Source organism: Astatotilapia calliptera, chromosome 19 (assembly GCF_964374335.1).
Source record: "Astatotilapia calliptera chromosome 19, fAstCal68.1, whole genome shotgun sequence".
Taxonomy (NCBI): domain Eukaryota; kingdom Metazoa; phylum Chordata; class Actinopteri; order Cichliformes; family Cichlidae; genus Astatotilapia; species Astatotilapia calliptera.
The window spans coordinates 19001673-19013375 of record NC_137440.1 but is presented as its reverse complement, the minus strand read 5'-3'; the positions used below and the strand labels follow the sequence as shown (position 1 = coordinate 19013375).

The following is an 11703-nucleotide window of genomic DNA, read 5'->3' as shown; positions in this document are numbered from 1 at the left end:
CAAATCCATGCCGGTATGACAGTTTATTTCGCTTTTTTTAAGAAAAAAAATCCGCGCACACGTCGGTGTTTCTCCTCACCACAAACGGCGTCGGTTAAAACTACCCTCCGATTCAAAACACAGAAGCGCGACACATTTGATTGGCTCTTCACTCTAACCGGATATGCCTCTCAGCCAATCAGAACAACCGTGCATTTTCGGGATTTTGTTTTTATCCCCCATGCTTATTTTTTCTTTCTAAAATCTTATTTTTTATTAGACATTTTATACATTTAAAATATTAAAATTTAATCAGTCACAATTTTTTTGTTAAACTTGTAGAAAAGTGTTATTTGGTATCTTGCACATTTCTTTGTAAGGGCGTGGTTACGCTGAGGGCGTGCTTTCCTCTGTTGTTCAAATTCGCGAGGAGGCCAAGTTGCTGGCTAGGCACCGTGAAGCATGGAATTTAACGACAGCTTTTTAATTAAACACACCGATGACTTAAAGCTGCCGGTCACAGGAACAGTGCACAGACAGCAGATGACTTTCCACTGTCAGCAGTGCAACGCCGTCCTGGCGGACTCCACAGGCGTCTGTGGAGAGATGAAAAGCATGGACTCGCTTATGTGCTTAAGTAAGTACACTTCATTTCTAAAAGCTTGTTCGCTGAGGCATTGGGCTTGTGTTAAATGCAGTATCAGTTTACAGTGCTAACTAAACTCATAGTAGATGGATTTTGACTTGTTTTTATGGCGACTGTTTACATCATATGACCTAATATGTTCGAGTAAGATAATCAATGAGATGATAAATACATTATTCAATAGCAATATGGTAGTATGCCTGGTGATAGATGCCTTTCCTGTAGCTGCAAAGCTGAATCAGTCTTTTAGAGAGACTGCCTATTCAGCACAGTGGTGGATTATCAATGATGGATAAGTTTCATCACAATATCCTCAAAGTTTCCAATTTACAGCCAGTTACAGAGTCAGCCTTTATTCAGTCTTCTCCCCCAGCAGAGTTCAGCCTATTGTTGATGCGGACACCCAGGTACCTGTACTCCTCCACCACCTCAAAAGGAACCTTCTGAACTAGATCACATTCCCTCTGGTCTTATTCATATTCAGAAGCAGATGAATCCTCCCAGGCCATGACACAAAATCATCCACTAGTGCTCTCTACTCTCCATCCTGCCTCTAAAATCAAACCGTTGCATACTCATTAGAGTATTTCTGTAGGTGCCACAACCCAGAGCTAAACTCCTCAGTGTCTTAGGTGTGCAAGGTGAACAACAATGGAGATTGCAGAGTCCCCTGCAGAGCTCCTGAACTGAACATCACCAAACACACGGAGTACTTCCCCAGTCTCATGTGCTGTGACCTGTCTGTCAGTGGATGTGTTTCCTGACATTTCCTGTAGATTCTCTCTCAGTAGCAGCAGATGAAATTGTGTTAAATGCACTTGCGAAATCAAAGAAGGTAATCCTCACTGTGCAGCCATTACTGTCTAGATGGCAGTAAGCTCCCTGCAGGATGTAGGTGATTGCTTCCACATTTGTTCTGTGTGCAAACTGCTGAGGGTCAAGAGATGATTTCGCCTGTGGTCTCAGCTGGGCCAAGATTAGTGTCTACAGTACCTTTGTCACATGCCGTGAGGGCAGCTGTTTGATAATCGTTAAGCTTTGGCGATGTTGACTTCTTTGGTACTACTTGGGCCAGCGCACTTGCTCTAGTGTAGTTTCTTCTGCTGTCTGTTTGGGAGTGGAGGGGATGGAATAGTATCTCGGGGTCTTGTTCGCGAGTGATGGGAGAAGGGAGCCGGAGATCGACAGACGGATTGGGGCTCCAGCTGCAGTAATGCGGACGCTGCACCGGTCCGTCGTGGTGAAGAGGGAGCTGAGTATAAAAGCGAAGCTCTCAATTTACCGGTCGATCTACGTCCCTACCCTCACCTATGGCCACGAGCTGTGGGTAGTGACCGAAAGAACGAGATCGCGGATACAAGCGGCAGAAATGAGCTTCCTCCGAAGGGTGGCTGGCCTCTCCCTTAGAGATAGGGTGAGAAGTTCGGCCATCCGGGAGGGGCTCAGAGTAGAGCAGCTGCTGCTCCACATCGAAAGGAGCCAGCTGAGGTGGTTCGGGCATCTGACAAGGATGCCCCCTGGGCGCCTCCTGGGTGAGGTGTTCCAGACATGTCCCACCGGGAGGAGGCCCCGGGGCAGACCCAGGACACGCTGGAGAGATTATATCTCTCGGCTGGCCTGGGAACGCCTTGGTATTCCCCCGGACAAGCTGGAGGAGGTGGCTGGGGAGAGGGAGGTCTGGGCCTCTTTGCTTAGGCTGCTGCCCCCGCGACCCGGCCCCGGACAAAGCGGATGAAGATGGATGGATGGATGGGGATGGAATAGCCTGCCTGTAGTCCTGTCCTCAACACCATTGAACACTTGTGGGATCAACTGGGACGTGCTGTTCGTGCCAGAGTGACAAAAACAACCACATTTGCTCCCTAATGCTCTTTTAATGTCTGTTTTTTCAGGGGTACTATACTTAAACTCCACTGATGATTTTCAAAAGTTTTATGCCAATATGATATTTCTACCTAATGTCTTTCTACCTAATTTTCTTTAGGAGTAACCAATGATGTAGTCATTAGTGACAAGATGGAGTCAGAACATAAAGGGGAAATGACTAATTGGTGAGTAGGGTTAAGCTGCAGCGTTTATTGACCTTGTAGAGGAAATTTGTTTTGTACCACAAAGCATTGTCATGAGCACAGCTTAGACTTTAGTAGTATAGACAGGTTGATAATGAATGTCTTGATCACTCCCAGCATCTACAGCTCTTTAAAATGCCGTGGCTGCCGCTGTGCTCTGGGGAAAGTCATTCACTCAGCACCCTCACGTTTGGCTCTGATTCGGTCCATCTTTCTCCTCTACAAAGCAAACATCAACTGGTAAGCCCTCCGGTTTCTACTAACCACACGACCATATTGACTACTTGTGTACATGTTTGTCTGGGGAGGGTAGAATAAACATGTGGCTTATGAGCTTTCTTTGTTCACTTCATATTGTGAGCTCAGGTCAGAGATGAAACAAACCCTGTATATGTTGTACACTTGATGAGTAGGTTTAACTATTCACTTTATAAATAAGTGTGTGTGGTAATTATATTTTTCATTCTTTAATGGAAACCATTTCATTGAAGTTATTTTTTGCATCCCTCGATCTTCAAGAACTTGCTTAATTCTCTCTGCAGTTACATCCTCAACAGCAGCTCCTTGGTGAAGGCATCCACACTCACATTTGATCAGAAGCCGCTCAGACAAAGCATGAATGAGGTGGGACACTGAAATAATAATATCATGTCGGAGCAAGAGAACCAATTTTACTTTTTTCATTGGGTTTTATTGTGGTTCATCAGTGCACACACTCACTTCACAATAGAAGAGATTAGTGCATAAAGCAATCCAGTTAGGAATGAAATAAATTATAATTGCCTCTGCTGAGCAAATAAATGTGTTACTTGCTTTCCGTTGCAGGTGAGACAACAGTTTGAAGCACAGCTGGAACAGATGTCACGCATTAAGAACAGACTGGTAGACAGAAGTGTTACCAGTAATATGGTCAACTAGTGTACACAGGACACCCAGCTCAACCTGGGATTAGGGAAAATATGTTCTTCAGTCTGCTGCGTACTGTAGATGGTTTTTGGTGATGGTGGCATTTATGCGCCTCCATATGCTTGTAAAGAAAATTATATCACTAATAATGGATTAGAGCTGAAATGTGTTTGTTCCATCGGAAAATAAAGGGAAGATCAGTGAACACTAATATGTCAGATTGTATGTAAACAATGGATGCAGCTCCAGCATTCAAGAGTGTGAATACTTAAACCGGACACAGACCTGCATTCTTTAGAAGAACCAGCAGAGGGCGCCTCCTCATTAAAAAATCAATTCTTAAGGTAAAGATGGAAAAACCCTCCCGCTTCTTTGATCTGCCGCTTTCCTGTTGAGTTTATGGCCTCCGTCACTATTTTTATGTCTTACTGAATACAGCATGATTGTTTTATTTTGTAAATTATGGCCCCGCTTAGGCTATAAGGATACAAAACAAAATGGTATGCTTTATGATAGGCTAGTTGCTACTGTGTGACCATGAAGTGTCCTTGGTTAATCTGTCAGATTCACCCCTCCCTTCGGATGTGTTGCTTGCTGACCAGAATGCTTCAGAACTGGACCTCACTGTGCCAACATCCATCTTTTATATACAGTCTATGTTGACAGCTACTAAGTGAAATTACTTTTTATTATTCATTTTCTTAATTGTTGTAGGTTAAATCAGGGCATTGTTGTGAAATATAAACGTCATTCCACCTGTATTGTTACTTTGGTTCAAAACATTGTTGCTGGTACCCTCACAAGGTATTTGTGAGGGTGGCAGAATGCAGATATTAACAATTGTTACAGATGATAGCAACAGTTGTTGACACAGCTTCTCAGATCCCTTCTCTGCTGCTGATAATGACTTCTTGCCAACGTTTGAGATATATGGTCAATGTTCAGTCACGCTCAGTTCAGTTCAATTAAAATGTCAAAGTAATCTTGATTTACTGTAGTTTGTTTGTAATGGACAGCATACACTCAGTGGCCACTTTATTAAGTACATCTTGCCAGTACTGTTTTTGCCTTCTGATCTACTCTAATTCTTCATGGCACAGATTCAACAAGATGTTTGAAACATTTCTCAGGGATATTGGTCCATTTAGAGATGATAGCATCACACAGTTACTGCACATCCATGTTGTGGATGACCTGTTTCACCACATTCTAAAGGGATTATTGGACTGGATTGAGATCTGGTGACTGTGCAGGCCACCACTACCAGTCTGAACCTTTAATTATGAAAGTGAGATCGATCCATACTTGCATATTGTTTATGCCAAATTCTGACCCTACCATCCTCTTGTTCTCGTAACTTTCTGTTGTTCAGTTTTTGTAGCCTGAGTTTCCCATTCTTAGCTTTGCCTTAATTTTCTTATGCTTGCATAATGACAATAAGACAATCCCCTCTTACTGAGAGGAGTGGCACCTGCTGCGATCATCTCTATCTGCTTCAAGGCTGGACATATTATGTTTTAAGACATGTTTTTTTTTTGTTGCATAGCCTGAATGGGTGCATAACTGCTAATCTAAATTATTATTGTTGACAGCAGTTTCTGCCATACTCATTCAAACAACCATGTCACATTCAGTGTCAGTAAATTACTTTTTCTCCCCGCTCTGACGCTCGGTTTAAACGTCAGTAGATCATCTCAACAACAAACACAGCCCTCAATGCTTTGAATTGCTGCCATGTGATCGACTGCTTAGATAATTCTATTATAAAGCAGTTGAACCTAATAAAGTGGCCAGTGAGTGTATATCTCATGTATTTGCTGTAAATGCTATTTTGTTAATAAAGTTAATTGTTCCCACGATTTTAGGATCAACAGTTCAGTGAGAGCAAAGGTGGTTTTGTTCCTGCTTACAATCTTCAAAACAAGCTAGAATTAGGTTCAAATCTTCCTTCAGTAATCATTTTCTGGTGTGTAACCAGCCTCAGAGTGGTATTAAGGACAACAAACTTTTGGTTTGTTGGTTTGTGTTATATGGCATTCAAACTGTAGTCGACACCCAAAAATTTAATTGGCACCATGCTGCGTTTTATTGCTTAACTTCTGATACAGATTCTTTTTTCTTTTTAAAGTTAATACAAAACCAGACAAGAGGCTCACACATAACAAGCATGCCCATTTCCTCCCTCTGGAGTGCATAGTTTCTACACAGTCCACGTCCTCTGTGGGAAAAGTTGATCAACAAAGTGATGTCGTTAATCTTACCTAAGCTCTTGATATATATATATTTTTTTCCTTAATGGGAACAAAGGTTGATTTGTTTTTCAGCTGCACTGTGGCTACACTGTCAGGTCATATTTGACACAATGGAGAACTACTCTGTTCTTTACTGTATCAAACTAGCAGGTAGTCTGTAAAGCCGTTGTGTCAAACAAGTCCTGACAGAACATCCAAAATGAACATTTCAGTTTCCTAATTACACTCATTCACATTACAAAGTTGGATTATTGCATGCAATACAAATCATTCATTATTCTGCTAAGACATGCATATTTTTCAAACCCATATATTAATGTTGCTAGATGTCTACTTGCTTATAAATTTTTGATTACAAATTCCAAGAAAGAGCATTACAGGGTTGTTAGAACAAAGTATCCAAGACAGGGTGGAGATGATGACGGTGCAAGTCAGTACATAGAGAGAGAAAGTGCTTTTCAAACAAGTGTCAAGTTCGCTCAGTGAGGCCTTTACAGTTACAGAATTACTTCAATATTTATTTCTAAATAAGAAGTGGGCTTTGAATGGATGTAAAAATGCTACGATTGAAGTTTAAAGCATCTCTCGTGTACTGATGTAATAACATGACGCTACAGCTGTTCTAGAATACACTTTGTTCTGCAGAAAATATCCTAAGCTTTCAGTGATAAATCCATAACTCCCCAATGAAAGAAGTGTAATCGACTGCATGAGCAAAAAATAAATAAAATAAAAACGGGTGAATATAACCCTTTCCATGTGATGCTACAGAAACCTTTAAAACACTTTCACCCGGGCACTAAACTCATGCATTATTGTAGGTTATTGCTTCTAAAACTCTAATCAAATACAATTTTATGGAATTAAATATAACGCTCTGAATCCCAAAACTATGAGGTAATATGTACAATGTGATGTCATTGAGAGATCATTATTCTAGGACTAAAAGTCAATTTCAGATCCTTACCAATCAGATCCAAATCTAGGATTAAATTTAATCTCATTCCCAATAGAACATTTCTTCGTCACCATCACACGTGAGACTTGAGAGATTTTTGGCTTTTGCATATTAACTAATTCTTTTAATGCTTTATAGTGCATAAATAAAAGAAGTTACTTATTTTAAGCATATATGCTATAGTAAATGACTTGTTTAAATACTTAACTTACCCTGATTGTGCCTTACATTAGTTGTATTTCGATTGCACAAACTAGCCATGTGATGAAAATGAGATTTTGCAGTAGAGTTTAGAGTAAAGCTGTGTCTCTATGCAGTGTATTTAAATGTACCTAAGTCTACCACCCTTTAACTTCGCTGAAATAGTTTCCAAAGTTTGGCGCTCCAGCTTAGCCTAGAAATCGATTTCACTATTCCTCATGAAGCAAGCATCACTACTGGTCATGCACGGCTACTATAATGTTGGCACCACAGTCCCGCTAAATAAGCTAATGCACATGAGTCTATACATATCTTAATGGAAGACATTGGTGATTTTGTTGCTTTCAAACAACTTGTCACTTGTTTATACAATATACAGTTTGGTCAACAACATGACAGTTAGGATAAAATATTGCACAAATCCCGGTAAAATGTGATTTTTTTTCCTTTGAAAAATCACAAACGTGAACAAAAGAAAGAAAATGCACAGAAGCAGCATGCATTCACTTGAGGAACAATTATGCATTTCATTAGATTACGTTACCATTATCATGAGAAGCTCTGACCAGCCTACTCTTTGCCACTTGTTTATGCTTTCAAATAACATACCTGAATGCAGTTTAGATGCATGAACATCAACTGAGCTGCGAAGAATTTTTTTGTTCGGCTGATCCTAAAGAAACACCATAATGTCCGACAGACCAAGATGAGCTATCTACCTAAAGAAAAAGCTACACTAGATTAAAATAAACAAGCAGGACTTTGTTTGATTCCATTGGGTGGATCTCTAAATTAAATGTAAAGCTTCTTCTAGGAGTAATTTCACTAATCTCTGAAATCTGAGATAATTACCTGGGTAATTCAGTGGGAAACTGTCATTTTCTTCCTCAAGTGACTGCATTTTACTTCTGTTAAAATAAAAAAATAAAGAAAAAGAAAAATGAGACCAGGTTTTTGGATGAGATAAAGCATGTTTGATAAAGAAAATCTGATTGCATCTTCTCACAATTCCTTAAAAGAAATCAAAACTGAAAATCTATCTCAACCTGAATGTCCCATTATACACGCCCTACATGCAGGAGGGGGGGAAAAAACCTCCCAGCAATTTACATGGGAAAAAACGAAATAAAAACATGTTAAATTGAAAATTTAAATTGAAAGAGACCAGATGAAGGAAAACTGAATCAGAATGCTTCAGGAGACAAATCTGAAATAATACAAGTTGCCAGATTTCTACGTAAAGGACTCAACATTAAAAGGAAAACTTCCCAATTTTATCTCTATGTGCTATTTGTAAAGAAACACCTGCCGACCTGACAAAGGAGAGCACAATACAATGCAAAACAGATGCATAGGAGACCACAGTTTGAGTGGTTCAGTGGTTTTTTGTTTTTGTTTTACCCAAAATGAGTGAAAGTGTGCATCGTGTGCTTGTGTGCTGCTCAGTCTTCTCCCATTTACAACCTCACTTTTTGACCCCCAGAAACAAAACTAATCATCCAACATTATACAACTTTCTGTGGCACTTGACAGCCTTTTAGCTAATTCACCACTCTCCTCGTCCATGCTGTTGGACTTCCCATGGCAATGAGGTAGAGCAAAAAACAAAACATTAACACACCCAATGAGTCTAATGAAAATCACAGGCCTTGATCTTTGCTACAGTATCTTGTGTCTTTTGCTATGTTTCCCAGAAAATTGGGAGCAGTTACTTTGTTCTTTATCAAACTGTTTTTTGTAACTGTGGTGAAGTAATTTTTTCCTTTCTTACTATTTGGGAAGTAGAGACTATGTTTACATGCAGCCTGACGAGAATGTCACGCGTATTTCTAAAGGACTTTCAGGCAGACAAAATAATACTAGGCTACATGTAGGCATAAGCAGTGTGCATCATGTAAGTCCGACCGCCCAAAATTTCAACAGATGGTGTTCACTGATGATCCGTGGGATGCTGTGGAGGAGAAGTGGTTAATGTCCCAGCAGGAAGGAGAGCACCAGTGTCCCAGAAGCCCAAATGAGGTCATCTTGATAGTGTCCGTTTACCTCCAAATGTCTTGGTGGTGGCGGATGTTACATGTTGGTGTTGCTGGGGTAAATTTGCAAAGCAATATCACTTGCAGAGGATTCATGACTCCATTAAATGACGGTTTATTCCTAAAATAACAATTCACATGTTACCTTCATAGAAGAAATATGACCATTATTCATAATTATACTCAGCACATTCTCTCATTGCATTTGGAACAATTAGATATGCAGTGATGTACAAAAATCTTAAGCCATTCTTGATTTCTTTATATTTTATCTCAGCAAATGGTAAATATTCAATATTGAAGTAAATTCAAAACTCTTCTTTGGATGTTCACTGCCTTTGTTTTGTTCTGTCCCAAAAATCTGTTTTATTTTCTCTAAGCTGTCTGTTATGTGTAAACAGAAGAACACAGGTCATCCCTTGAGCTAAGTGCCTTTTTTGTGCTTCAATGACGAGGTGATTATTAAATGGCTTAAACACTTAAACAAATAAATGAAATATCATGACTGGATTGAAAATGAGTGAAAAAGCAGCCAATGTCAACCCCCCAAAAGAAACATCAAACAAGGGAAACAAGGAGGGAGAGAAAGCCTGAAGCCACTTTGAAAAATAATAATAATTTAGGTTGACTCCGTGGAAAAAAAATTCATAGAAATGAAGGGTGGCTCAAGAGTTTTACACAGTACTGCATAATGAATGCATTATATAATGCTGCAATCGATTCTGCTCCTTAAGTTAATTTATTCGATTACGAATCATTTCAGCTTTAAACAGAGATTACAGTAGAATCTTATGGTGCTTAATGGACACAGTGTCATTTAATGCAGACAAACAATTTTCGATGGTGTGACTTTCGGTTAATGTACAGACGACTCCTTAAAATAACTCAAATAACACAACGTAGAAGTCCGCTGGCATGCAATTGTCATCAGTTTTCAAAAAGTGAAGACAGAGGTTTAAGTAAAAGCTGACCGAAGCACTGACCTTGATGCGAGTTAGACCGAAAGGATGCAGAGATATTTCCTCTGTGGTCTGAGCTGCAGTTGCACACAATGGTAAACAAAAGCCGTGGGGAGGAGAGGGTGTTTCTTCCGCTACCAGGACACATTTAGGACTCCCAAACGAACGACTGTCTGATTTATCTTACTAAGAGAAACCGCAGCGGCGAAGAAATAAAGTTCTGGACCCTCTTCTTTCCCCGGTTACCACAAACGAGGAGAGAAGAAGGTCCTGTCGTCCTGTTCTCCTGAACACCTCCGCTCTACGCCATTTTCGCTCCGCTACTACGAGCTAACGGGAAAAGGATTGCGCTGGATGGCTGTCAATCAACATTAAACCCGCCCCGGAAGTTGTTCTTCTTGTGTCCTGAACATGGAACGCTTCACTGCCGCTAACTGGGTCACCCAAAAAACTTGAAAATAATCCATACAAACAATAATAATAAAAAAATATGTTGGTTGTGTGAATTACATTTGCCCCAAAGACAAAATACTAAAATTCAAACCTATTTAATATAACAAATAATTAACACAGAAAAAGGGATATGCGGTTAATCTTCGGAAAGTACCAAACTCACAAATTTATTTACTCTAGTTTTTCACAACGTTTAAAAAGGAAACTGCGTATTACATTAAAACCATATCTGAATTCAAAAATAATAAATCTCAGTATATTTCTTATTTATTTTATTGCTATCGCCGTTGACTCCGTTAATGACTACCAGTGTTTATTGTATTTGCCAATATTTACGATTTTTTAAACTCCTTGAATGCCACATGTCATATCTAACATCTAAAATAGTTACAAATCCACGGTTCATTTTGTTTATACATGTTTTTTGTTGTTGTTTTTTACGATTGTTAAACCACTTTTACTAGAACAGTAATCATGCACTGCTTGTGGTGTTCCTTCTGACTAGAGTGTCACGCTAACCAATGCGACAATATTACCCATAATTCCAAAATAAGACAAGGTAAAGTTTCCTTCCTTTATTTACATAAATACACTTGTCCTTGACTCCCACAGTGCATTACACTCCACAACTTGCTTCTGTTTTTGAGAAAACACCAATATTAGCACTTATTGCAACCTTGTTACCGTGCATACTGAAATCAACTTTATAAAAACACGTTAAAAACATATAAAATACTGTTAAGTAAAATTTCTTAAAATGTAACCATGTCACCATATCATTTTCAATAAAAGTAAGCAAAAATATTTTTATTAGCTCACAAAGGGGTTTAATCTGTTGCCTTTATGATAAATGTATTCATTATATTGATAGTGTATTTAAGCATATATTTGAAAATAAATACAGAAATTACTGAGGGAAAACATGTGACTATTAAAAACTTGGGCAAGGATGTCAAAAGTTGCTTGAATGAGTGAAAATTCTCTATTAAGGTGATTTTTCAGGTTCTAGGGCATTGGTAACAGGGTTGAGTGTTGTTTAAACCATAGCTGCTTCCCACCAGCCAGACAAGAGAAATGGCGGCCTTGTGCTAAATGTAAAGGTACAGTGCTTTTACAAATTACAATTTTCAAAGACCACCATCCAGAGCTTTATTATTAGCAGAAAGCAATAATAAAGCGTGTTATTATGTTTTGATTGAGATGATTCAAATTTCCACATAATCACTGTCTCTCCTATTCAGGGCCTT

The 11703-nt window shown here is 39.3% G+C and overlaps 1 protein-coding gene and 1 long non-coding RNA gene across 2 annotated transcripts; one reads left to right on the top strand and one right to left on the bottom strand.

Annotated features, from left to right (window-relative positions):
• Nucleotides 1-441: 441 nt before the first annotated feature.
• On the top strand, nucleotides 442-4582 carry LOC145422401 (protein Mis18-beta-like). The gene is made up of 5 exons (XM_080293747.1): nucleotides 442-616; nucleotides 2610-2676; nucleotides 2812-2934; nucleotides 3237-3318; nucleotides 3520-4582. Exons 1-5 carry the CDS (start codon nucleotides 442-444, stop codon nucleotides 3610-3612), a joined length of 540 nt encoding a protein of 179 aa, XP_080149873.1. The 3' UTR covers nucleotides 3613-4582.
• A 3380-nt stretch (nucleotides 4583-7962) lies between these two features.
• Nucleotides 7963-10376, bottom strand: LOC113012134 (uncharacterized). The gene is made up of 2 exons (XR_003270654.2): nucleotides 10028-10376; nucleotides 7963-9165 (listed from the first exon to the last, which is right to left on the bottom strand). It is a non-coding gene; the product is annotated as an uncharacterized LOC113012134 (long non-coding RNA).
• Nucleotides 10377-11703: the final 1327 nt, after the last annotated feature.